The sequence below is a fragment of the Nelumbo nucifera genome, chromosome 2 (assembly GCF_055504915.1).
Source record: "Nelumbo nucifera cultivar China Antique chromosome 2, China Antique-T2T, whole genome shotgun sequence".
NCBI classification, from domain to species: Eukaryota; Viridiplantae; Streptophyta; class Magnoliopsida; order Proteales; family Nelumbonaceae; genus Nelumbo; species Nelumbo nucifera.
In genome coordinates this window covers 102,266,798-102,294,758 of record NC_142650.1, presented here as the reverse complement: position 1 = coordinate 102,294,758, position 27,961 = coordinate 102,266,798, and the positions used below count along the sequence as shown (strand labels likewise).

Sequence of the window (27,961 nt, the reverse complement as noted above, 5' to 3'; positions counted from 1 at the left end):
ATGATAGAATGTAATAGCATTAGTTATGTACATGTTTGAGTGGTTCCAATTGGTTAATTTGGTTCTACTTCATGATGAATTTCCCCAACTATTTGGGTATTAAAGCTCTATTACGTAGGTTTGAAAATAGGTTTTGTTGATTTATATCTCTCCTAGTGGTTCCTATAACTTTGAGTGGCCACCATCGTTAATAAATGGCTCTTCACGTTCAAAATAATATTTCCCACTTTGTCAAATTTTGATGGACCAAGTAAAAGGTAAGTATGTATTACCTATATTTTTATTAGATTTTATAGGATAGATGTGTTCATCAAATGTTATGAGCCGTTAAATGTGATTTGCATGCAAAATCGACCCGTTGGATCACAATTTCAGCCACTGTAAACATGTATAGCAATCTGGACCATTAGATGAACTTGATGGTACTCCAACATAGCGCAACAGTGTCACACTAGATCGTTTATAGGGTGTTGCTTGAAACGCCCAAACAAACACACAAAAATGAAAAGGTTTGTTGTAAGCTTAGGTGGCAAATAACTGTATAGGGTGTTACTTGAAACATCCAACCAAACAGCATATCCAATAAATGTTTAAAGTAGTTAGGGGTTAAGGCATGATGCCTGTATAGGGAGCCATGATTGAAGTTTAGGAAGGATTAGTAGTTAGGGGTTAAGGCATGATAGACAGAAGATGTGATTTTCTTGCAATACAAATGTAATTAGATCGGAATTTAATTTGTTTATATTTGAATTCGAATTGAATTATATGAATAAATTATTAATATAGCATTCAACCAAGTTCAATTATTAATACAACATTCAACCAAATTCAAATCGAATTATATCTAAAAGTGATCAAAATATTGTATGTTATTATTAAAATGAATTAAAAATTACTTATATAAAACTTGAACCTATGACAATTTAGTAAAAATACAACATTCAATCAATTCCAATGATAGATTATAAAAAACCTCCAATGATAGATATAATAAAAATTTTAAGTATATATGAACATATATATTTAAATCAAATTGAATTGGATTATATCGAATTGAATAGGGATAAATTCATATTTGATCCAATTATAAATGGATCAAATTCGGATAATGGGATGCCATTTGCAGCCCTTTAGTAATGAACGATGGAGATGTGGTCAAAGCTGTTGTTTCTTAGGATTCTAGATCACATGTGCACGAGTACTCTGCTTACGTCTACCCACAACACACTATCCCTGTAAATTGGGAACATCTCCTCCTGCATAATACCATGCAAGAAGTAATGTGGATAGACGTGGGCAGAGTTTGTGTTGACAGGAGATTTGGACTCCTTTCTTAGCATTTATTCCTGGTGTTTTAAAGTGTGTTGTATTATGAATTGGTTGTATCCTACCATCATGTACGCACATACATATAAAATATTCTCATCTAACGGTTTAGATCACTGATGTGAAAAAGATTCGGGCATTAGGGACTTTTGCACGACCTGGAGTTGGATTGGATATGGGGGAGAAAACAACAAAAGAAAAAAGAGGAACCAACAAAATTTGAACTTGGACTAATGGATTCAAGTGCAATGTCTTATGCCCTGTTTACCTGGGTAAGTACATTTACTCATGTTCTTTTATTTCCCATGCAAACAAGACAATGACCATTTTAGCCATAAAAATCCATTATTACAAAGGGCATTTTTGTCCTATTCAAGTATTGACAAATTTCCTCTAAGGTGAGAAAATTATTTACCCACCTAGGAGATGGGCATCACACTTACCTAGGTAAGTGGTACCTGGTACTTGGGAAAATAAACTTTCCTTGGTCCCCACATAAATCTGAAAAAAGAACATGGGATTTTTAGTCAATGGAAATCAAAATCCCATTGACCAACTTTCCCCCCTCTCAATATCCAGAAAAAGAGCGCCCCCTTACCAGTACCACAATAAATGCCGTACAAAGCGTTTATTAAATATAAATGGCAATGGAACTAAACAGCCTCTAAAGTCTACTTGGCATAGAAAGTTGATGCTTTATTTGATCTCTCAGAACCCTCCTCAGTAACTTGTTTGATGCTGTGCGAGGGAACTCTGGCACAATCTTAACAAGGCTCACCTGTTTAACGTCAGAAAACATGGAGAAGTTAACTATATATAAATAAAGCAAATATCCAAGAAAAAAACTTCAAGAGGCAATACCTTAAACAGGGGATTGAGATCTCTCTGAATGGCTCTTGAGAATTTCATCTTCAACTGGTCAGCATTGCAGATAGATCCTTTCTTTAGTACTACAAATATAACCAGTTGTTCTGGTCCACCAGTTACTGGTGACACACTTACTGCAGCGGTCTCCAATATATTTTCATCAGCTCTATCGCAGGCACGCTCAATTTCAACTGAACTAGTCTGTACATCAAGAAATACATTGAAACTTTAGGTTCATTCTGGGACTTAAATCTGTTACTACCATATTGCTGAAAGAGATATCAGAAAGCACAATACCTTGATGCCACCAAGATTCATGGTGTCATCAGCCCTGCCCTGTACAACAAAATATCCTCCAACTGTTCTCTTAATTATATCACCATGCCTTCTGAGATGCTGGAAACAGATATTGTCATTTAAAACACTTGCAATGTAATCATAGAATCTTTATGTCAATAATCAACATGAATAATTCTTAACAGAATGGTTGACTTGCATGTAGGACGCCATACCCATCCTTCATATATCGGCATTCCCTTGAAGTAAACATCCTCATGATCAGCATTGAGTAATCTATCAGTTGCTCCCATATAAAGAGGAAACAATCCCACTTCTCCCACACAAGGTTGATCATTTGGCTATCATGTAGGTAATAGATTTAGGCTTTTACATAGAACATGCTTAACAAAATCAAATAAGAACTAGGCAGAATAATAACTCTCACCAAAGGAACTCCCCGATCATCAAGAATGACAAAACCAGTTGTCATTGAAGCTGTACTGAATGCTCCAAAAGCTTGCGGTTGCAGAGGACTTCCTTGAATGTATGAAGATGCAAGCTCTGTACCCCCACAACATTCAATAACAGGCTTGTAGAAAGCTCGTGAAGAAAGCCATAAGTCATCATCAACATTGGAAGCTTCCCCAGTCGAAGCAAATGACCTGCATGGAAACACAAATAAGTTTTCTACTTGGAGGGTTATGTGCACGTACTAACAGCTGAAGTTCAAAGCCAACATTACTTTATATTTGTCCAATCTAGACCGTCCATACAACGTGTAGTCTTCCAGGCTTTAACAATGCTTGGTACTGTGCCCAAATGAGTCACTCCTGCATCCTGAATATAATGTAACAAGAAAAACAAAGGAATGACCAAAAAAAAAGAAACAAATGCCTTCCAAGTGAATAATATAGGAGTAATGGTTTTTGTGGTCATTACCTGAACAAATTTTCCAAATCCACGACTAAGAGGAGATCCATGATACAGAGCTAGAGTAGCACCAGTTAAAAAGCACGAATATAGTAAAATTGGCCCCATCACCCACCCTAGATTTGTGGGCCAACAGTAAACATCTCCAGGTTGGATATTAACGTGTGCCCATCCATCAGCTGCACTTCGAATTGGAGAAAGTTGCGTCCATGGAATAGCTTTTGGATCTCCTGTAAGAACTCAGAGATATGGATATATGAGAATTTTTAAGAAAATGGCATTATAGAGGTAATTAAAAAACTATGGAGGTCTGAATCCATATACCTGTGGTTCCAGATGAAAAGAGTATATTAGTTACAGATTCCATTGGTTGATAAAATGGAACATAGTAACTTGATCTGCAAAATTAGGTTGTTGAATCAATAGATCAAGTATAAGACTTTTAAAAATAGAAGGAACACAAATATAATCAATTAAACACTACATAACTTAAGAACTAACTAGCAAGAAAATATGAATTAAGAGAGATAGTTAAGTGAGGGTTGATAAATATGAAGTGGGCAAAAAACAGTAAGATACCAAGATATTATTGTACCTTGGAAGGTGAGCAACACGAGAAAGAAAATCTTGCCATGACAAATCATGCTTTCTTAATTGAACTCCCACATCATTTCCAATAGAAGGTACCACAATAGCTTTGCATGGATTGGCTTCTAAAACACGACTGCAATAATAAAAAGAATAAAACTGAAAGTGAAATATTTAATATTTCTGCAATGTCTGGTCCTCATGAGAAATGAAAGTGCAGGTATGTGAAGGAGAGCTATGATAGAGTAACCTAAGGAGAGCCATTCATGGACAGAGACATGGATGTATATTAAAACTTAAAAAAAGCTTAACTACATTGTAATACGGTTTATATTGTCCTAAAATAATCTTTACCTGTACAACGGAAATTTTCTTCCTCCTCTTACGATAAAATCCTGCATACAAGGTAATTGTGATCATCATTTAAGAAATTAGAACCATAATAACGGAGTAAAACTACAAAACAATCCCATGGTAGAAACAATTGTTCCATATGGAAATATGGTTAAATAAGTATGGCCTGGTCATCTAATTTTGCTACCAACATTTTTAAGGCTATTTGGTTTGATAGGAGAGTGTTATTTTCTATCAAATCATACACAGCTTAAGGAAACATTAATTATTTACAAAACTGAACAAATAAATAATCATGTATAGACATTTTTTTTTGATGAATCTAATCATGTATAGACATTTCAAATGCATAATGCAAATTCTTGGTTATTATTAGATGTTAAAGCTCAGTAGTGAATATCAAAGAATAGGTGAGTGATGAAACAATCTATATCAAGTAATAATTTCAGGATCATAGATATATTTGCTAGGCATAATTAATAATGCCTACAGAAAATGAAGACCAAGATAATTGGATACTAATATGAGACAGTTGAAATTTCAAAAGGAAGTTCATTTTCAGTAGATGTGCATACTAAACAAGAATTATCTATTTATCAATAACAGAACATGGTGAAAATATTTATGCAAGGGAACCAAATTGTTTCCTTACTTGGACAACTTATCCATAAAATGTTAAATACACTTTAAAATAAATCAAAATATCTGCAAGTTGATGCAACCATCAACTTACTATGCATAGTTTTTTTTGATGAATCATGAATAATTTTATTAGAATGAAAATAAAGTAAACTGACAAGTGGATACAATCCAGAGTTCTCCCGGAAGGCACAAGTTGCTGCCTTCCAAAGCACAGAAAATCAAAATAAAATTACAATTACAATTAAAATTGATCCCAGAACAAGTGATCCCTGTTCACCCCTTGCTTAGCTAGTAAGTCTGCCAGCCCATATGCCGACCTCCTTTCCCACTGAACTCTCAATGTGAGATTGGATGTAAGCCACTTAAATCTCCTTATCTCTCCCCTAAAAGACCAAGCTGCTGTCTCTGGTTCTTTTAGCCACCCAGTTGCCACTTTAGAGTCACCTTCAATGATCAATCTCTCAAAGTTCAACTCTTTAGCAATTTGTGTACCCTGTATAGCAGCTTGCATCTCTGCAGTAACCGCATCCCCCACACCATTTGGGCCAGATTATAAGGCAAGTATCTGTCCCTCTTCAATCCTAAACACACCCCCTATACCAGAAGGTCCAGGATTGCCAAGGCTGTTCTGTCAAAGTTGAGTTTTATGAAGCCTTCTTCTGGGGGTTTCCAGTCAACTACAGGTTTGTCCTTAGCTGAGGAGGAGTTTGCCACCGATTCCCAACTTCTCCATATGTCATCAAAGGATAAAAGTGAGAACAGCTCCAGAGTTTTAGCTCGGTTAATAGCACATTCCCAAACAGTAGCTACATCACTTTTATCATCATTAAAAATCCTGTTAGTTCTTTCTTCCCATACTGTCCACACTAAAGCAGCCCTTACACATTTCTGTAACACTCTACCTCTTCTCTTAGGCCACCTGAAATTTGTAGGGTCAAAAAGCCCCCCAATTTGCAGTGGCATATTCCACAGACCAAAATTTTTTTCCCAAAGATTAACAACAAAAGGGCATGAAATTAGAAGATAGAAACAGCTCTCTCCATTTGCTTTGCAAAGGAAACACCAGTTTGGGGAGATGCAAAGGTTGGGCCTTTTCTTTTGCAACTTACTATGCATAGTTGCAACCTAGTGTCCATGATTGTTGCCTATATTCAAGCTGAGGGCTAAAGAAATATCTACATTTTAAAGATGGTGATGTTTTCCTAGCTTCCATGGCCTTGGTTGAAAAATTAATAATTTTCTATCAGGTGGGTTACTTCAATCAATATGGATATGCTTTCAGTTATTGCAGAAATGCAATAGGTTGGAGGAAATTGGGCCTCTGATTCTACAACTTTCCAGATTGTCGTTGGATCCAAAATGTATGCTGAATAAAATCTGAAAATGATAGAATTGGAGGTGCTAATTCTGTTATCTTCAGAACAATTCAAATTCTTCGGAGTGTCATCTGAGTTTGATTGGGAATGAATTACCCTAAACATTCAGTTACAGTACAGAAACCAAAATATAGTTTTGGTTGAAACAAAATATAGAGCAAAGAAATGAAGGTTTTGTTGGACAGTTTTTGTATGCCCTTAGCTCCAATCAGTTTTGATGTACTTCTGATATTTAGTGTAAATAAATAAAGAACATGTTTGATTCATGTTGTGTGGTAAGCTTCTGTGTAAGACCCTAAAACTGGACACTTAATGAGAATTGTGTTAGTTTTAAATGTTCACAGCCGTTGGATAAGTCTGGGGAGATTTATCCTGCCAAGGCTGACGCTGGTGTGCTGTCAAATGTTGGGGTGGCTTGTCTCAGCCGCTAAGGTGAGACCCAAGGCACACGCAGTGTAGGATTACTTGAACCCTTGAACCGGACCAGATTTCCAGTATTGCCTTGGACCTTGGAGATTGATGGGCAAAACTGGAAAGTTACACCTGACCCCTAGACCCGATTATGGTACTGCACTGGGTGTCGGATTGGGCTGTCTTTGATATGCCAATCAGTGAGATCCTTAGCGGGGGTCAAAACCTGGGTATGTTGTGATAGTCTGAGAATTCATCTGAGTGGGTGATCATAGTGACGGGATCAGCCCCTTTGTCGGACAAAGGTAATGATTGGGGATGCACTCTCTCTGATGGAAACCAAACTACCGGTAGTTGATTTCAATCGTTGGAATTTTGTTTTGCAAAATTTATATATATGATATATAGATATTATATATATATATATATATATGGTTTCAAAATGTTTGCAAATGGTTTTAATTCCAGGGATCCATGTGAGTAGAGAGTGCAACACTGTTCCTTGCAGCCGAGGGAGAGGTCCTCTCTTGTCGGGCAGTGCTTGATCATTATGGGCTAAGAGGTTAAGTGTAAGGCCATTTAGGATAATACCTGATGGGATAATCTTGCATTTGCCCACAGTCCCTAGGTTTTTATAAGATGGCTTGGCCCAAGGACCACTTAGTGTAAGTGTTGGGCCCATAGGGTCCATGTGATGGGCTCAAGGGGTTCGCTGGGCTTTCCGGTGAATTCGGCTAGGCCTTGTAACAGAGGCTGGGCCGAACCCATGTGGCTGATGTGTAGATCAATGCTTGGGTCCCACGCCATACAAAGAAGCCCAACTGGGCAGCAGTTTGGAAGACTACTGAGCACTTAATACATATTGGGCCTAAAGCCCATTTCGATCTGGGTTGGTTTGATCAGTCACTTAAAGGGGCAGATCTGAGATTAGGTTAAGCCCAAGAGTTGATCTAATCTGCAAATAGGATTAAGAGGAATCCTAATCCAAATACAGATTTGGATAAGGGCAACTCCTAATATGATTAGGAGGTTTCTTAATCACCAAGAAGTGGAGGAAACCCTAATTTTTCGAATTACTTGAATTTGAACCCTAGGGGTTTTAGCAGAACACTCTCTGCATTCTTGAGATAGGATCTCAAATAACCCTAGAGAAGAAAATAGCAGTTCGCCACCTTCTTCTCTACCATTCTCCTCCAGCAGCTGCCGCCACCTTTTATGCCTGTTTGAATTCTCAGTTAGAGAAGATCAAGAAAGGTTCTTGATTATTCGTGTGGTGCTCTCAGTCTTCCATCAAGTTCTTCAGAAGAACCTGGTTCGTGGGACGAACACTGATGGTTCGGCTCCATCATCACTGTGTCATATTTAGTGGGAGCTGATCTTGGGATCTTCTTTGCGCGTGAACACCAACGTTGGGAGATACTACTTCTCCGGATCAGGTATAATCCCTCCATTTTCTTTTGGTTCAAATCTGGTTTGTTTTGGTTCAAGTAGGATCCTTGAATTTTGATTCTAAAATCAGGGAATACGATTCCCAGTTGGAAGAAAGGTAGGAAATTTTTGAAATTCGCCCACCCATTCCACAACCCTTTTGGCGTCCATACGATGGATCCTACCATTCTTTCAGTGGTATCAGAGCCACATGTTCGAATCTTGAACCAAAAGATCAGATCTGAACCTTCGCAATTCGGTAAAAGTTGTTCTATCCGGATATTGCGTAGATTGCAGTTTTGTTTCAAGAAATTGTTTCTTGGTGTGGGCGATTGATCTGAAATTAATTTTGTTAAATCTGAAATTTATTTAGAACTGTTCTTAATTTATTTCTTGATTTAATGGATTGTTCGTACCTGGAGATCAAAGTGCAGAATTGGCGCAGATTGTCTGCACAATCTTTATTGCATTTTCTATTCTATTCGGTCTGTAAAATATTTTTTTTTTATTTTTCTAGACTGAATGTATAGGATTCAATCAAGAATGTAATTATTTAATAGAAATAGGATTTTTGTTTTTTATTTTCTTGATTGGAGAAGGCGGCGGCGCTGGAGATTTGTAGATCGTTATATCGCCTTCTGCATTTTGCAGATGTTGACTTCGCACTCTGTGTTTTGCAGTTTGTGAAACTGCAACCTTGGTTACTCACATCTGTTTTGCAAGTGGTGTGAACAGTCCATAACTGATTTGTGTTTGTCTAAAATCAGAATATTAATTTCAGATCTTTCTTGAATTGTTTCTTGAATTAAAGATTGGTTTTTGGACCATTTCAGACCAGATTGGACCAAAGCTGTTTGGACCGAATCTAGGGTTCAAAAGGGGCTGTTCTCAGCCCTGTTCTTCCCACTTTCAAGTCTGAAATCAATTTTTAATTGGAAGAACCAATTCGGCCCAACCTGTAAAGCCCAGTTTACATAAAAGCTATATGGGCCGAACTGCTAACTGCGATTCAGCCCATATACCTAGATGATGTTACTTGTTAATGTTGTGGTTTTTAAACGGGCTGTTTAATGGGCTTTACAGTGAGTAATTGATTGGATCAATTCTTCCATATCATGTGATGTGTGGATGTTTGATGTGCTGCGACCATGAGCCATAAGCACTTAGCCCATGATGATTCGTTAGTGGCTCTTGCGCACACCATGGCTGAATGCACATCATTGCCATGGTGTCTCTTACGATCATTGGATGACCCCTTCCTGTCATGGTGGGCCCCACAACCCTGAAAAGGGACGTATGCGGAAACCCTAGCCGAATTGGGCCACCATAAATCTGACTTTATGAAAGTTAGGGGGAGCCACTCTGGTTTGACCTAAATTAACTAGGGTGTAATTTTGTTCCCTCCAGCAAATATGAGTGCACGTGATAGGGAGATTCATTTGATGGACTCTCTAAAGGCCTTTCGTCATTAGCACGATGATGGATCCTTCAATAATAAGGAAACGCACCATAAAATTGGGTTATCCATTTGCTGTTGGATCTGTCAGAGTGTTTCATAAGATGATAGGGGCATCATAGACCGATGTGGGAGGGGCTTCACCAGAAAATGGGAGTTCTCTCACGGTACCTTGGCGTAACCTGAATATGATGGGTGAACACTCACTGGATAGAAAGGTTTACCTGAAAACGGCTCTGAACCTTGTCTGACAGAGGCCAAAGAGTAACTCATATGATGAGTGGATATGATCCATCACAAAAAGGTGGTGGGGTTATGCAGCTGAAACAGTTGGCCCCACGCACCCTATGTGATTTCCCACATTTCCAGAGACATTTTGCCGTCTCCATCACTGAGATAGGAGGGAAATCTCATAGATGAACAAATGGAAATGGAACATAGATTAAAAGCCATATCTATGTAGGTAACATGAATCAAACTAAGGTTGTGGACTGACGTTTTGCTGTTTTATCAGAAAATGGCAAACGGAAAATCTGCTAAGTTGCTTGACGACAACAAACTTAAGGGCCCAAACTATGCTGACTGGTACAGAAACCTTATGTTGGTCCTGACTTCAGAGAAACTGGATAAAGTGGCAAAGAATCCTGCACCGGATCCTCCGGGAGACAGGGCTTTAGAAGCCCGCAGGAGGGAATACCAAGAATGGGAGGAGAAAACTCCTTAGCCTGCTGCTATATCATATCCTCTTTGGATAATCCGATACAGAGGCAGTTCGATCAGATCGAACTTGCCAAAGACATATTGGATAGTCTAAAAACTATGTACAAAGAGCAGAACCGTTCTACTTGCCAAAAGGTCCTGAAGCAGTTCATGACCAAGGAGCAGCAAGTTCATGACCATTGTCTCCGGATGATGGGTTACATTAACGAGCTGGAGGCCATTGGGTCCGGGCTAGATCTGGTCACACAGATAGACGCCATTCTTAACTCCTTGCCTCCGTCCTTCAATCCATTCATAATGAACTACAATATGAACAAGTTGAATGCCAGCGTTCAAGAGCTCAGCAATATGTTGCAACGGGCTGAGGAACTGATCAGAAAGGATGAGCCGATAGCCATGCTTGTTGAAACTGGCAAATCTGGCAAGAAGAGGAGGGCAAAGAGGAAACCCCAGAAAAAGGCCACTAAGTCTAAGAAACAAAAGAAAGACAAGGCATCCGATGCCTGTCACTTCTGCAAGTAGGCCAGGCACTGGAAAAGAAACTGTCCTGCCTACCTGGAATCTAAGAAAGGTACTTTCGAAACTTGTGTCATTGAGACTAATTTGTTAGTCACTTCTGTGTCCTAGTGTGTTGACTCCGGGGCTTCAACTCATGCGTGTAATTCACTGCAGGGGTTCAAAGTAAGCAGAAGGCTGAGTGAAGGGGAAGTGACGTTTTTCTTGGGAACGACTGCAAGTGTTGCAGTTGCGGCAATTGGAACCATAGAACTAGTTTTTAGAGAAGGAATTCTTGTACTTAAAGATTGTCTTTATGTACAGAACTTAAGAAGAAATTTGATTTCTGTTTCTAAACTGTGTGCTGATGGATATACTGTTTATTTTAGTAATGTGATTACTGTTAAACGGAATAATAAATTCATCGCATGCGGGGAACTGGAGAACGGTCTCTATGTTCTACATCCTTCTCTAGAAACTAACTTAACCGAAACTACGTCGGTCGAAATCCCCAAGAAAAGGACTCGTGATATAGTTAGTCCCACGTGCCTGTGGCATTACCGACTTGGCCATATTGGTTTTGACCGAATCACAAGACTGGTAAAGGATGGTCCTTTGGATTTTCTAACCGTAGAAGATCTTCCCACTTGTGAGCCTTGCCTCCGAGGCAAGATGACAAAACGGCCATTTAACGGTAAACCCGAAAGATGTACAGGCACACTTGACCTTATACATACTGATGTATGTGGTCCCCTGAGTGTTAGGACTCGTAACCAACACGTGTATTTCATCACCTTCACCGATGATTACTCACGATATGGTTACGTGTACCTGATGAAACAGAAGTCCGAATCCTTTGAAAAGTTCAAGGAGTTCAGACAAGAAGTCGAGAAACGGTTAGGGAGAGAAATTAAGGCCCTTTGATCGGATCGAGGTGGCGAGTATCTCTCTGACGAATTCAGGGACTACTAAGGCCAACGGAATAATATCACAGTTGGCTCCTCCTACAACACCGCAGCTTAACGGTATTTCAGAGAGGAGGAATAGGACATTGTTAGACATGGTCCGGTCACTTCTCACACGCTCGGAATTACCCACATCCTTTTCGGGATATGCATTAGAGGTTGCTCTCTATGTGCTTAATCGGGTTCCAACCAAATCGGTTCCGAAAACTCCATACGAACTTTGGACCGAAAAGAAACCAAGTGTCAGACACTTGAAGATTTGGGGTTGTCCTGCGCACGTTAAAAGAACGAGTGCGGACATGTTGGAATCCAAGACCAGCCGTTGCCTATTTGTAGGCTACCCAAAGGATTCAGTGGGCTATCTTTTCTATGACCCAAGTGAGCAGAAAGTGTTCTGCAGCCGAAATGCCTAGTTCTTAGAGACTGATTACATCCTGGACACCCATCGTCAGGAAATAGTTCTTGATGAGGAGAGCTCAGGAGCAGTGGGAGATGTCCCACAAGTTCCAGGTAGTGACCAACCTAGAAGATCCACCTGGGTATCCAGGCCACCAATCCGTTACGGTTATGACCAGGATAGTTACCTGGTGGAAGCCTTGACTAGTGAGGAGGATCTCGTGACTTACGCGGAAGCTATGTTGGACATAGAATCCCAGAAGTGGGTGGAGGCCATGAGAGCTGAGATGGACTCGATGGAGGCCAATGGAGGCTGGACTCTAGTAGATCCGCCCTCCGGGGTAAAAGCAATTGGTTGCAAATGGATCTATAAGAGGAAGAAGGGCCCAGATGGCAAGATTGAGACCTACAAAGCTCGTTTGGTGGCGAAAGGGTATACTCAAAAAGAAGGCATCGACTATGAGGAAACATTTTCGCCCGTGGCCATGCTTAAATCCATTAGGATCCTGCTAGCTATAGCAGCATACCATGACTACGCGATTTAGCAAATGGATGTCAAAACCACGTTCCTGAATGGTGATCTTAGTAAAGATATCTACATGCAGCAGCCGCAAGGCTTCATTGCTGCTGGTCAGGAACACATGGTATGTAAACTTAATAGATCCATAATATGGACTTAAGCAGGCTTATAGGAGTTAGAACATCCGTTTTGACTCTGCCATCAAATTGTTTGACTTTGAGCAGAATCCGGATGAGCCCTGTGTTTACAGGAAGTCCAGTGGGAATAAGGTCACCTTTTTCGTGTTGTATGTGGACGATATCCTACTCATTGGGAATGATGTAGGAATGTTGACTTCGGTCAAGGTATGGCTTTCGCAGCAATTCTCCATGAAAGATCTTGGAGAAGCATCCTATATACTGGGTCTTCGACTCTATAGAGATAGATTGAAGCGGACAATTGGATTATCCCAGGCTGCTTACATTGACAAAATAGTCAAAAGGTACAGCATGGAGAACTCCAAGAAAGGAAACGTTCCTTTTAGGCACGGAGTCACTCTCTCCAAGAAGATGTCTCCCAAGACTTCTGAGGAGATTGAGGGCATGAAAGACGTTCCCTATGCCTCAGCCGTGGGGAGCATCATGTATGCCATGCTGTGCACTCGCCCTGACATTGCTTAGGCGGTGAGTGTGGTAAGCAGATTCCAGGCCAACCCAGGGCAGGAGCATTGGACTGCTGTGAAGAACATACTCAAATACCTTCGAAGGACAAAAGAGTTTTGTCTGGTATTCGATGGTAGTTCACTACAAATTCTAGGGTATACTGATGCCAATTTCCAATCGGATCCAGATGATAGAAAGTCTACATCTGGGTATGCTTTCACGATGGGATCGTTTGTTGTTTGTTGGAAAAGCAACAAACAAGGGTTCACGGCAGACTCTACAACCGAAGCCGAGTACATTGCCGCAAGTGAAGCTGCCAAGGAAGCCGTGTGGATGAAGAAGTTCGTTTACGAATTAGGAGTGATTCCGTCCAGCACATCACCCATCCTGTTGTTGTGTGACAACAATGGAGCGATCGCCGAGGCTAAAGAGCCTCGGGCCCACTCGAAGTCAAAGCACATCGAGAGGAAGTACCATGTACTACGGGAGATCGTTGGTAGAGGGGACGTCCTGATTCAGATGGTAGCATCAGCGAATAATGAGGCAGACCCATTAACTAAGCCACTCACACAGAATGTGTTTGAGAAACACGTGGAAAGTATGGGACTCCGGCTTGTACTAGATTGGACCTAAGTGCAAGTGGGAGCTGTTGGACAGTTTTTGTATGCCCTTAGCTCCAATCAGTTTTGATGTACTTTTGATATTTAGTGTAAATAAATAAAGAACATGTTTGATTCATGTTGTGTGGTAAGCTTCTGTGTAAGACCCTAAAACTGAACACTTAATGAGACTTGTGTTAGTTTTAAATGTTCACAACCGTTGGATAAGTCTGGGGAGATTTATCCTGCCAAGGCTGACACTGGTGTGCTGCCAAATGTTGGGGTGGCTCGTCTCAGCCGCCAAGGTGAGACCCAAGGCACACGCAATGTAGGATTACTTGAACCCTTGAACCGAACCAGATTTCCAGTATTGCCTTAGACCTTGGAGATTGATGGGCAAAACTGGAAAGTTACACCTGACCCCTAGACCCGATTATGGTACTGCACTGGGTGTCGGATTGGGCTGTCTTTGATATGCCAATCAGTGAGATCCTTAGCGGGGGTCAAAACCTGGGTATGTTGGGACAGTCTGAGAATTCATCTGAATGGGTGATCATAGTGACGGGATCAGCCCCTTTGTCGGACAAAGGTAATGATCGGGGATGCACTCTCTTTGATGGAAACCAAACTACCGGCAGTTGATTTCAATCGTTGGAATTTTGTTTTACAAAATTTATATATATGGTTTCAAAATGTTTGCAAATGGTTTTAATTCCCGGGATCCATGTGAGTAGAGAGTGCAACACTGTTCCTTGCAGCCGAGGGAGAGGTCCTCTCTTGTCGGGCAGTGCTTGATCATTATGGGCTGAGAGGTTAAGTGTAAAGCCATTTTGGATAATACCTGATGGGCTAATCTTGCATCTGCCCATAGTCCCTAGGTTTTTATAAGATGGCTTGACCCAGGGACCACTTAGTGTAAGTGTTGGGCCCATAGGGTCCATGTGATGGACTCAAGGGGTTCGCTGGGCTTTCCGGTGAATTCGGCTAGGCCTTGTAACAGAGGTTGGGCCGAACCCATGTGGCTGATGTGTAGATCAATACTTGGGTCCCACGCCATACAAAGAAGCCCAACTGGGCAGCAGTTTGGAAGACTACTGAGCACTTAATACATATTGGGCCTAAAGCCCATTTCGATCTGGGCTGATTTGATCAGTCACTTAAAGGGGCGGATCTGAGATTACGTTAAGCCCAAAAGTTTATCTAATTTGCAGATAGGATTAAGAGGAATCCTAATCCAAATACAAATTTGGATAAGGGCAACTCCTAATATGATTAGGAGGTTTCTTAATCACCAAGAAGTGGAGGAAACCCTAATTTTTCGAATTACTTGAATTCGAACCCTAGGGGTTTTAGCAGAACACTCTCTGCATTCTTGAGATAGGATCTCAGATAACCCTAGAAAAGAAAATAGCAGTTCGCCACCTTCTTCTCTAGCATTCTCCTCCAGCAGTCGCTGCCACCTTTTCTGCCAGTTTGAGTTCTCAGTTAGAGAAGATCAAGAAAGGTTCTTAATTGTTCGTGTGGTGCTCTCAGTCTTCTATCGAGTTCTTCAGAAGAACCTGGTTCGTGGGACGAACACTGCTGGTTCGGCTCCATCATCACTGTGTCATCTTCAGTGGGAGCTGATCTTGGGATCTTCTTTGGGCGTGAACACCAACGTTGGGAGATACTGCTTCTCTGGATCAGGTATAATCCCTCCCTTCTCTTTTGGTTCAAATCTGGTTTGTTTTGGTTCAAGTAGGATCCTTGAATTTTGATTCTAAAATCAGGAAATACGATTCCCAGTTGGAAGAAAGGTAGGGAAGTTTTGAATTTCGCCCACCCATTCCGCAACCCTTTTGGCGTCCATACAATGGATCCTACCATTCTTTCAGGTTTCGCTGATGTATCATGGAGTGTTAAAGAATAAAAACTTGTTCAGGGACCTCACCTAACAGCTTAAGCATTTAGGTTGAATGGTTCTTTGATATGGTATCAGAGCCTGTTTGACCAAATGGTCTAGTTTTCAGTCCTCATTGTCCCCATTATATTTAAGTAAAGTTCAGTACAAAGTATGGGTGGGCTTGTGCTTGTCCGTGCTTCAATCCCAATAGGCTTTCATGTTAGTGGTGTGTTAAAGAATAAAAACCGATTCAGGGACCTCATCTAACAGCTTAAGATTTTAGGTTGAACAGTTCTTTGATATTGAGGAAGAAACCTTTATGTGTGTTATTGTATATGCTTGCAAGTGTTCAAGTTGCGAGTGCACATGCATGCATGAGAGAGAGAGAGAGTGCATTGATGGTTTCATGCTAAAAGACAATTTAGTTTTGGTGAAAAAACTAATAACCTCAGAGGTTTACAAGAACTATATTGTCTATTTCATGTCAAATTTGCGGAAAATGTCAAATTGCGGAAAACTAATAACATATGTTTGATAACTTAACCTACTGATAATTTCGTTTATCAATCATAAATGCATCAAAAACTACAAAACATGCCTTTCTTAAAACAGTAGTAATTAGCATATAGGGTGCCTTTTAATGGCACATATTGAATATTTAACACCCATAGAAATATAAAAAATGGGGTGTGGTTAGTTGAAAGCTAAAATGCTCCTTTTAGATGATGCTATCAGTGGAAAAAATTCTTCAGCATAGCAGTAAAAATATGTTGCAGTCTTTAATTTAGATGATCTGAGTTTCTGGATGCTCGAAGAAAGTGAAAATCACCTGAGTAAATATTCCCTTTGCTTTTGACACACGTAAGCGTGTTGCTATTTCCCTTGCTGCAAAGCTATCAGCTATTGATACAACCACCATTCCTGCTAGTACAATTGCCAAGTATATTATAACTGCAGTGACTGTCATTGGCATGTCTATTGCAATTGCATCACCTTTTGAAAACATTGTATCAAGAGCATTTGCCACCACCCTGTGAATATTGAACAATGTTGCAACACATCAACACAGAAGACATGTAGGAAAAAAGTCAGCAATTTTATTTGTTGTCATCTGATATCTCCAAAAAGACAGCCTATGAAAATAGTACCAAAAGAATTATAGGATAAGGAAATCATACATTACTTGTTCTCGAAATTCTCTTAATGTCATTCTGTTAATAGGAGAATCATCAGAACCTTCATTCCTCCATACCACAGCAATGCTGTCATTCTGTTTTCGTGGACAATCTGTAGGTAACAAGCAACATTCTGCAATATTTAAAACTGAACCTGATAACCATGTTCCCCCATGCTTTGATTTGTCAGTGGTATCTAGAATACACTTTGGGTCTTCACGAAATATAACAGAAAGCTCTTTCAGAACAATAGACCAGTAGACCTGAAAGTTGTTGACAATTATCAATTCTAAACCAAAAAGGCTGTGTTGTGCTGTTCAACTACAATGTTAACTATAGGCCTATAGCTTCATTATTAACATGATACTTGGTCTTTCCCCAGCCTACCCACCTAAAGGTCTACTTGCTCCCACTATGAGTTATTAAATAAGAACTTTGTCTTTGAATGACCAACTTACTTCTGGATGTTGGACTGAGAACTTCTGAAAGAGGCTAAAGCTTGTTATAGGATCTTTATATGATGTCCCCAACAACTTTGGACCATGAATTTCCATCATACGCCCCAGATTCGTGCTTTTGGACTGCAGCCTGAAATAATGAACACTGTCAGATCATTTGGACAAAGAGACAAAGGATTTTTCCCCCTTAAGGCTCAGTTTTGGAAGAGTGCAAGTACAAATATGTATAGTGCAAATACAAGGTTTTGCACTGAAGCCGAAAAGACAAAATATCCAATATGAGAATTGGCAGTACCTATAAAAAAATTAGATAACAACCCCTGTAGGGCCTGTACCATTTCAAGAAAAAGATTATATTCTGGCCATGTTCGTTTTTGGGTAAGTGTTTCCCAGTAACACTTAGCAGGTAAGTGCATTTAGTTGTATTTTTCTGTCCAAGTAAGTTTTTTGTGTTACCATTTTTACCATTATAGCTTTTTGTTTTAAAAACATGTTTAATGGGTAATTTTGTCAAGCTAGCTTCAGTACATCCTTCCCCCCTAAGGTGGAAAAATTACTTACCCATCAAGGACCACAGTTGGCGGGCATTATCTCAGGTGTCTAATAGATAAATTCAGTCAATAATCTCTAGGGGTGTTCACAGTCTCATTTGATTAGGTTTGGAGAAAATCCCCAGTCAAAACCAATAAAATAAATTACGGATTGAGAAATTCTCGTACCAAAACCAAATCAGACCAAAGCATTCTATCACTGTTTGGTCCGATTTTTAACAAGTTTTCGACCATTATATTGGGCTTAACTCAATTAGAAATTTGCATACTTACATAAATAACCAATATAATTCAAATATCAAATCGAAATTAACAAGTGCCACCTATCACTATTATATAAATTACATTCACACTTTTTCAAACATAAACAACTCTTGGGCATCAAATTAGAAATTAAAAATTGAAATATATATATATATATATATATATATATACTAATTCGGTTTATGGTATGGTCTAGTTCCTAAAATTTAGAAAACTAAACCAAACGAGAAAATTACGGTTTGAGAAATTTTTAAACCAAACTAAACCATTTTAAGGTCAGACCGGACAAAACCGCCAATTTTGGTTTGGTTTGGTCGGTTTTAAAAACCGACCCGAAAATAAAACCACTTTAACCAACGGGTTCCCAGGTCAAATGGTCCAACTACCTCATCCAATCCGAATCCCAGTCAAAATGGTTTTTGGGTCCAAAACCGAATCCAGAGCCATGACCATTCTTGGGTCAAATGGACCAACCGTCCAGTCCGGTCCGCTTTTCAAAACCATGCCCCTAAGGCTGGCATTTGTTTTAGGTGTAAATTCAGTTTTATACCGATGGGAAATGTGAACCGGATGGAAACTGGGACCGTAGATTTTGAAAATTTACACCGACTCATTTTTTATTGTCAAGGTGTAAATTCAATGAGATTATTTGTTTGGAAATCGGAATCCAAATCGGTGTGAATTTCCAACCCAACTTCTATTGCCGTTAATCGATAGATTTCGCGCCATTTTGGAGTAATTCTCCACTTACGAACAACAGGAGAAAACTAACTCCAGTTCAATCAATTGAACAGATGATAACACAAAGAAAGAAAAGAAAGAACTCACTTTTCTTCCCTTTTTGAATCGAAAAGCTTGATTACATGAAAAATAACAAAAGAAAATCAATAGAAATTTCCAAATACTGAAGAAAGAATCTAACAAGAAAAAATGAACAAACAAAAAGAAACCATCGAGATATAGAGACAACAGAGACGAAGATGACCAGACAAGAAAGAAGTTGAGCATTCAAGATTCATCTGTCTTTTATCTCTGATGGTTTTCTTCGAATGATTAGCTCTTTTCATCGTCTCCCAGAAAAAATCCATTAATTCATCAACAAGAAAGAGGGTTCCTAAGAATCTTGAGTACAGAGGAAGCACAGATAACCGACAGAATAATTGGAAATTCAGTACACGAGCACGGTGCGTCAGAATGACGATGACCCAGATTCTCTGCAACCGGAAAATGATGCAGAGGAGACACTTCCGGTGACTTCCTCGGTTCTGGACTTTCTTGTGGCGATCTTGGTACTTGGTATTCGAAAAGCCCAGAACCACCGTAGACAGAGTAGTTGAGAAGCGAGTGGATTCCGTGAACAGAGATTGCGCCATTGGCGTACAAGTCAGGGTGGGTGATTCGGCTGTCGTCGATAGTGTAATTCGATTTTGAGTTGTTGGTGACGAGAATCGAATCGCCGGACAGGAGTGTTAAAAGCCGTGTCCCGACGATCAAGCGTTGAAGGTCTGAGAAGCTTAGTTGTTGTGGCACGACGTGGTAGAGAAGCATTCGTGTATAGAAGTCGGGAGGGAGAGAGCTGGGGAGGCGAGAGAGGGCTTCGTCGCTGGGGACGAAGAGGGTTGCTGTTATTGGGAAGGTTGAAGGGTCAGTGGTGGAGAGGACTCCCGCCCAGTTACCAAAATCACCGGTGCCAATCAGAGCTTCGACGATATTGTTGAGCTGCTGCCGAGTGAACGGCATTTCAGGTGAAAATAGCGCAGGAGAAGCGACTGCGGCAATAGCGGTTCTTGGGTGTAGGAATGTCAATGTCAAGAGGAGAGGCAGGACGACGTTAGCCATTACCGTCGATGAGTTTTAGTTTTACATCAAACAAACGTGGCCTAATAGTCTCTGATATAGGACCAGGCTCCGCTTGGGGCTCACTCATCTTGGCCCGTTAAAGGCGGGGGCTGTGCACACTGCTCGGGTGCTCTCAGCTGTGCCCTTATGGGCCAGCTTTAGTGCTTTACGGCCCGGATAACGTTAGCTAAACCAAAGTCAGATCGGGGCCGTTTGATTACAGCTAAAATGACTTATTGCGCTGTTAGTGAATAATGAGCTCAAGCTAGAATTAGGTTGATAACCATGATCCTGCTGCTTCGTTCAGTTCAGAAACTTCAGCTATCATCAGACGGCCTCTGAAGTTCTTTTCCTCTGGTGTGATTGATAGGGCAAACCGTTTTCAAAGTAGTAGTTAATGATGGAGAGAGAAGGGTGTGGGAACTTACGGAGAAGGAAACCAGTAAAGAGGAGGGCCTTGGGTGGAGACGTCCCAGTGGGAGTAGACGGTGTAATAGACGAGCTGGTGCAGAGCATGTGGGTGCGAAGGTTTGAGAACCCGTCCCTCTGAGAGCTGGCGCCATAGCTCCTTCGGGTCAGGCGACGACCCTCCCCCTGTTCGACCAATTGCGCCTTTGACAGCCTCGTGGAAAGCTCGAGCTTCATCCAACGACAAACCGGCTCTGATCATCTCCTCCACTCCTAGTTCGCCTAGATTTCGTCTTCCTTTTGCCATCTCTCTCTCTCTCTCTCTCTCTCTCTCTTTCTCTCTCTCTCTCTCGTTTGCCCAAAATATATACAAACACTACAAAAGAGAGTATATGCACAGAATGAGAAGGGTAGGTAGGAAGGACCACGTGGATGGTGCAGGCAACCATAATTCGGTACTTGGCAGTTGGGGTCCGGAAGCTCCACTATTCGGAGGTTGGAACCCGGACCCGACAAATATGGTGTACAATGTACATAGCCACATGGGTGAGCGTGACGAATGGACGATTGACGAGTGAAGTTCAGGCGAATTTGGATCAGATGGCTGTACAAATGAACGATGGAGATCTGATGAAAGCTTGGTAGTTGGGCACAGTGTGACGTGTTGTTTCTAACTTTCTTTTGCCATTTTTTCTGCTTGAGCGCTGTTTTTAGCGTTGATGTTGTTTTTTGAAATGATTGTATCATACCATCATGTATGCATATACGTATAAAATATCCTTATCTAACGGTTTAGATCACTGACACTGAGGTCATGGAGTTGGATCGGATATGGAAGAAAAAAAGAAAAGGTCCCACCGAGATTTGAACTCGGGTTACTGGATTCAGAGTCCAATGTCCTGACCACTAGACCATGGGACCAAGAGACAGTATAGATTTCGATATTTAATAATTTATATCGACTTTACCACGTCCTTATTACCCTCATAAGCCAGATCGAAAGTGTTGCACGTAAAGGGAAATAGGACAATGAATTGTTACCACTCAATTCCATCATTTATTATTTTTGTATTTTGATGAATAAAATAATCTTATAATAAGACACTTGGGATATAATAATTAACTCAAATGCTGTTCATCCATTAGGTTGCGTTTGGAGGTAGTGTAAATCCCGATTCGTTGTTATTTTACACTCTAGTTCAGTTATAGAATATAAAATAATAACGAATATCGATGTAAATAACCTTTTTGTCAGGTTTTTACGTCAGGTGGTAAAATCCTGGCCATCATCGGTATGAATCGAAGGATGTAAATCAGTCAGTCGGTGATGTAAACCCAGCCATCGTTGGTATGAATCAATCGATCGACAATGAAAGTCGGCCATTGTTGTCACTGGTGAAATAGAGAGAAGGATTGAGTTACATTTACATCGATCATCCAAACGCACAAGTGTAAAACGAGCATAAGGCTGGTTCATTTCTTACATTGACAATTCTTACCGTTCTTAAATTCTATCAATATAGTTTTATATTTACATTGCAAACAAACACAGCCTAAGGTCACAAGCTACCTAGTGATTCATTCATTAAAACAAAAGTAATAAGTCGTTGATTAGCCCCTTCAGTTGTTATTGTTTGATAATGGCTAAGTTGGACTTGTTAGGTTGTCTTTCCGTGAATAGGCAATTAAGTAGACCACTAAAAGGCAAACCAATATATTCAGCCAGTTCACTTAATTAAGAATCCTAAAACTAGTTAAAGAACATTCTTTTCCTTTCACCTTCCACATGTCTCAGTGCCATTTCTATAGGGGCCTTTCATGGTGGAATTCGCTTTTGGTCAATGTTTTAAAAACCAACCTAGAGTTCGAACTGTTTTTGCCTCCAGGTCATGGGTCACTAGTTCAATCGTCCCACATGTGTATATATGTGTGTTTGTAATATATAATTTATAAATAAATATTGCATAATTATGTTTTAGATATGTTATATTTATTTTTTTAATTCAGTTTTAATTTTTTTATTTATAAAATATTAAAAATTGCAAATTGAAGCCAAAAAGGGTTTTTTTTTTTGCGAAAATAGCAGGGCCAAGCGCCTATGGAACTCATAGGTCTCAAAAAGCTACTCAAAGTTAAAAAAAAAAAAAAAAAAAAAAAAGGATCACCCCAATCAGACATCGGAGTGCAAAGTTATGGCCTCTAGAAATTTGCATGCATTAAGTGTGTAACCCCCAACTTGGTGACCAGGTTGAACTAGATGGGTCACACGGTTCTTGACCAAGTCAACAATTTTTTACCACCTAACAGGTTTTGATTGAACTAGATCCAAAATCCTGGCTAAGTGACGGTTCAAACAGTTCAACAAGTCGGGTCAACTATAGGTTGAAAACACTACTTTTGGCATGATAGTTAGAGGTGTCAACAGTATTCAAAAATCTGATTTCAAATTCAAGATTCGACATAATTGAATCGGATTCGGATAATTTGAATATCTAATTGGTCTAGGGGTGAATACGAGCCAAGTCGAGCCGAATATTTGACTATTCGAGCTCAGCTCAACAATAAAACATCAAGCTCGAATTCGGGCTTCAGCTCGATTCGGACTAGAAATATCAATTCAAATTCGACTCAAAACAAAACATTTATATTTGAGCTCGGTTCGGCTCAAGCTCGAAATGAACCAAGCCTGCTTGAGCTCGAATTCGAACTCGAATCCAAGCCTATCCGAGCTCGAATTCGAACCTACCCGAGCTTGAATTTGAGCTCAAATCCGAGCTCAGTGTTTACAACCTCTTATTATGATTGTTTTCCATAAACATTTTACATTGAAACCACAATAGAAAAATATCAAAGTTTCTGATCAGTGATCAAAACCATTCATTTTCTTCACTTCAGTTTATGAGAGAACAAAATAACCCTAACCAAGTGTAAAGTAAAAGAAAAAGTAGCCATGCATGTTATAATTTAATTTGGGAGACAACTTTTTAATGAAAAAATGACTTGTAGAAAATCAGAATGAATGTTATTATTCTTCAATTAAAAATTACAGATTTCAAATACATTTTTAATGGCATGGGTGCAACTTGCAAGATGAACCAAAATCACAAAGTCCCTATAGAATCCATAAGAAAATCCAAAATAAGAAGAAGAATAAGAAGACCCGGGGTCGCTGAGTCGCAGATAGTAGGTAATCAGTCCTCTTCAGTGGCAGCATCTTCACTTGTTGCACACTCACACAATCGCACTTGCTCTCTAGTCTCTACTCGTCTCTCACAGTTGCAGACTTGCAATTTCATGTTTGGCAGTTTCATCTCAAACCAGTTTGAGTTCGGCAATTCAAGTCTTCAAGATTCAATCAAGGGTTTTTTCTTTCCCTCCCATCCCAGGCATTAGATAAAGTAAGAAAATATAAAATACAATAGGGACCACAATATGAGTGTGTGTACACCAATAAATTTAAATATAAATTATATAATTATATATGAATATTATATATAAATATAAAAATTATACATATATAGGGTTCAAATAGGCTCGCAAGCCTAACAAACCGAATTGCATAATGTTCGAAGCTTAGTCTGGATCGAGCTGAGCCAAGCTCGAATAGCTCATGAAAAGCTCGGTTCGCATCCACCCCTAAATTGGTTGAATTCGGATATCCTATTCATATCGAATAGCTAATCAGATTTGGATTCGCATATGACCTTATTCGATTCGATAAATATCCGAATTCGACCTATTTTTTTAATTCTTATATATAACATATGAAATATTTAGGATCTGTTTGGTTTGTGGCCAGGATCGGAATTGGAATCGGTATCTCCAGGAATCGGAATCAGAATCACCAATTCCTAGTGCTTGTTTGGTTCAATCAGGAATCAGAATCAAATTCCGACCATTGTTGTTTGGTTCAACCAGAAGCTGGAATGGGAATCAGCTTAAATTTCCAACTTTTACCCTGTTAAAAGAACTTCAATGGTATCGGTGAAGAAACAGAGGAATCCGAAAGAAGAAGAAGAAGAAAGGACCCACCTACAATTCTCGAAAGTTTTGAGGGACTCGATAAGGTTGTTAGAGATATTCAAGATCTTGGAGCTTGGATAAACACCCAATCGAGTTTGGAAGAGATTTTAAGCTGGTTTGAGTGAACACTTGACACGACAATGTTCAACAGTCTCATTGTTTAATGATTGAAATGCTCTGTTAACATTGTAGAAAAAAATAGATAAATTAAATTTATGAATAAAACAAGATAACTGAAGAAGAGGCATGCTTAGAAGATTTTCTGTTTATAGATAGGCTTGGATTTACATTAAAATACAACAAAGAAATAAAATAATATTATTGGATGACCTGTAGAGTGTATGAAGCCAAGAGGAAAGAATAATTTCAGAAGAAGTAGAAGAACGAAGCCATACAATCTGAGACTCATTTACTGCAATTAGATTTGATATGTGGAGATAAATAGAACTCCAAGAGCTAAGCAAAATAGAAACCAAGAGGCTAATAAAAAATTGTAGATAACAGAAATATCTAGGTTGCTGATAGTGGCGAGATTCAGAGACGGATTGGGGATAGACTCCATAGACGTGTCGCTGAGATCGATGACCTGAAACTTCTCTTCCTTGATGAATTTCTTTGCTCCATCGACTTCCTTAACTCCATTCTCACATAGTGTTCATACATCATGCTTCCATTTTCTGGTTTCTGATATTTACAGAAATCCAGAAATTGAAGAGATGGGATTGGCAGCGGCAATGTTGGTGGCTGATTTGGAAGAAGAAGAAGAAGAAGAGGACGAAGGATGGTCGATGACGGTCTTAACTCACCAGAGATGGGGTTGGTTGACGGTTGTCTTACTTCATTAGAGACGGGTCGTTGCGCCACAGCGGGTAGTATGGAGGTTGATGGAGTTGCTTACACAGCCTTCAAACTTTAACCCCAGTTTGATGATTAAGTAATTGTTAAAAGAAGTACTTGTTCTTAGAACTACTTATTTGTTTGCTAACCCACTTTTCAAATCACTTATTATGTTTTTTAAGTAATTATTGGGGTGAGAATGTTTGGTAAGCTACTTTTCCCATAAGTGCTTATATTTATGCAAATGACAATTTTAGCCTTCACTTCACTCATACATATATACAATACTCTTCACATGTTATACTATACATTTTAATTGAGAGTCCATGTGGACTGCCATGTGGATCCTATTAATAATAATAATAATAATAATAATAATAATAATAATTATTATTATTATTATTATTATTATTATTATTATTATTATTATTATTATAAATAATATTAACAAATAATGAATAATATTAATAAATAATAAAATAGTACTAGAAAGTACTTTTAAGGTGTAGTTTTCACAAAATACTTTCAGAAATTACTTTTAAATTGCAGTTTTCACAAAATACTTCCAGAAAGTACTTTCAAGGTATAGTTTATATAATACTTTTAGAAAGCACTTTCAAATCGCAGTTTACACAAAATACTTCCAAAAAGTACTTTCAAGGTGCAGTTTACACAAAATACTTTTAAGGTGTAGTTTTCACAAAATACTTCTAGAAAGTACTTTTAAGACGCAATTTTCACAAAATACTTCCAGAAAGTACTTTTAAGGCGCAGTTTTCACAAAATACTTCTAGAAAATACTTTTAAGGTGTTGTGTAACTTACAGGATTGACACCCATTTCAGTGAAGATCTTAAACAACTTGCAGGCAAAGCTCAACTTCCCCTTGGCCAAAAAAACTTACAGGAATGTATTGATCATTATCAATATCAAATGAACCATTACTTCTCTCTTGCACCCGTCTTCCCTTAGACATTGAAAACAACCGAGAGTAGTTGGTAGACTTTACTTCATTGGCAAGTTGATCTACATAAGGAGATGATGACCAGTGATCAATGCTAGAAGAAGTTTCATCTTCACTTTGTGATCTCCCATTTTCAAAATCAATCTATGAATCAATATATGCATCCTTGGATAATGAAGCTATGAAACTCATGATCTCACTAATACTGCCTTCAGATGGAAACATTGGGGTGAAATCCTTTTGTCTGTTTTGTGGGTCTTGCATTGAAGCCTCCATATTATACCTCCATTTGATAATATTTGGCACTAGTGTAACATCCCTTACATGTTTCATGACCCTCTCTGCCCAATCCCACCTCCCTTGATTATGAAGACCAATCCCACCTGCCCAATCCCATCTCCCATGCATCCAATCCAAACCCCTTAGATCTCAATTTCTAAAAGCCCTTTTGAATTCCACCTTCCTGCTTGCTTTCCTCAGAGCAACTAGCAATTCGTTATAGGCGAGTGCATCAAGAACGATGCCATTGTCGCCATTCAAAACTTCAATAAGCTTGTAAAACATAGAAAGAGCAAAACCCAACTAGTTTTTTCTAAGCAGCACAACAATAACAGTTATAAATGCGAGGATTCAAGCTAGTTCCTTGTTTTTCCATGAGATCCAATATTTTAATAGCCGAATCAAACCTACATGATCGGATAAAAGCATCAAGAAAGAGCTTGAAAGTCGCATAATCAACAATGACACCATCCTCCATCAAAGACAACAAAGGACAGAGCTCGTCGAGGTGCCCAATTTGACAGACTACCTAAAAGATTTGAGAGTAAATGCAGAAGAGTGTTTGTAGCCAGGCCTGCGAGAAGCCCATCTAAAAAAATCGATCCTCTTCCAGAGATCGAGAGAGCTTCTTCAGAGAACTTGGAGGACAAGAGATTTGTAGAGTGGGATGGAATCGCCATCGCGGTTCCGAATGCCGGACTCAAAGAGGGCTTTGGAGACAGATGCCACAAGGAGGAGGTTTTGGATTTAGGATGAAGTTCTGAGGAGAGCAGAAGACAGTGTTCTACCATGGCGCATTGCAGATATAGCTTTGCATCATGCAAAAAGACGAGTCACAGCGGATAGAACTAAGTCAGGATTGACCTAGTTGAGCAAAACATCGATTATCAATAGAGATTAGAGAAGCAGTGAGCAGAGCACACAGAGATTAGGATTTGACCTAGTGCTATGCTCGAACAAGGGAATTGGCCAAACGATAGGTCTACCAGCCACTGTTCCTCACCGTTGATCGTCGTCGGTGGACCTGCCAACCGGTGCGCCATTGTTGCTAGGGTTGAGGTTTGAATGAGTGGAGAAGGGGGAGGTATAACCTCGTGGGGATATTTTGGTCATTATAAAAAACTGTTAGGGGCTGGTTCGTCCTATTATTTTGGAGAAGTACTTCTTCAAATACTTAAAAGAAAAGCCAACTTGAAGTCACTTTTTCAAAGAAATACTTCTTTAAAAAAAAATACATCTTCCCCACTTTTTTACCAAACACCCATAACTACTTAAAAACCACTTCATGC

General features: G+C 39.5%; 1 protein-coding gene, 1 non-coding gene and 2 pseudogenes across 3 annotated transcripts; all 4 read right to left on the bottom strand.

The window, feature by feature from the left end:
- Positions 1–1,564: 1,564 nt before the first annotated feature.
- AAE18 (acyl-activating enzyme 18) lies at positions 1,565–20,930 on the bottom strand. 2 transcript variants are annotated; one of them, XM_010278028.3, is made up of 14 exons: positions 20,591–20,928; positions 17,509–17,638; positions 17,054–17,313; positions 16,705–16,906; positions 4,345–4,385; positions 3,998–4,126; positions 3,727–3,800; positions 3,412–3,632; positions 3,215–3,309; positions 2,918–3,134; positions 2,706–2,831; positions 2,491–2,589; positions 2,188–2,394; positions 1,565–2,104 (listed from the first exon to the last, which is right to left on the bottom strand). In XM_010278028.3, exons 1-14 carry the CDS (start codon positions 20,875–20,877, stop codon positions 1,991–1,993), a joined length of 2,202 nt encoding a protein of 733 aa, XP_010276330.1. In that variant the 5' UTR covers positions 20,878–20,928; the 3' UTR covers positions 1,565–1,990. The 2 variants fall into 2 exon arrangements, with proteins under 2 accessions (XP_010276330.1, XP_010276331.1); XM_010278029.3 differs by lacking the exon at positions 2,706–2,831 and having other exon boundaries at positions 20,591–20,930.
- A 489-nt stretch (positions 20,931–21,419) lies between these two features.
- TRNAQ-CUG (transfer RNA glutamine (anticodon CUG)) lies at positions 21,420–21,491 on the bottom strand. Its single transcript has one exon. It is a non-coding gene; the product is annotated as a tRNA-Gln (tRNA).
- A 4,742-nt stretch (positions 21,492–26,233) lies between these two features.
- On the bottom strand, positions 26,234–26,801 carry LOC148802636 (pentatricopeptide repeat-containing protein At4g01570 pseudogene; annotated as a pseudogene).
- Positions 26,800–27,470, bottom strand: LOC148802635 (pentatricopeptide repeat-containing protein At4g01570 pseudogene; annotated as a pseudogene).
- Positions 27,471–27,961: the final 491 nt, after the last annotated feature.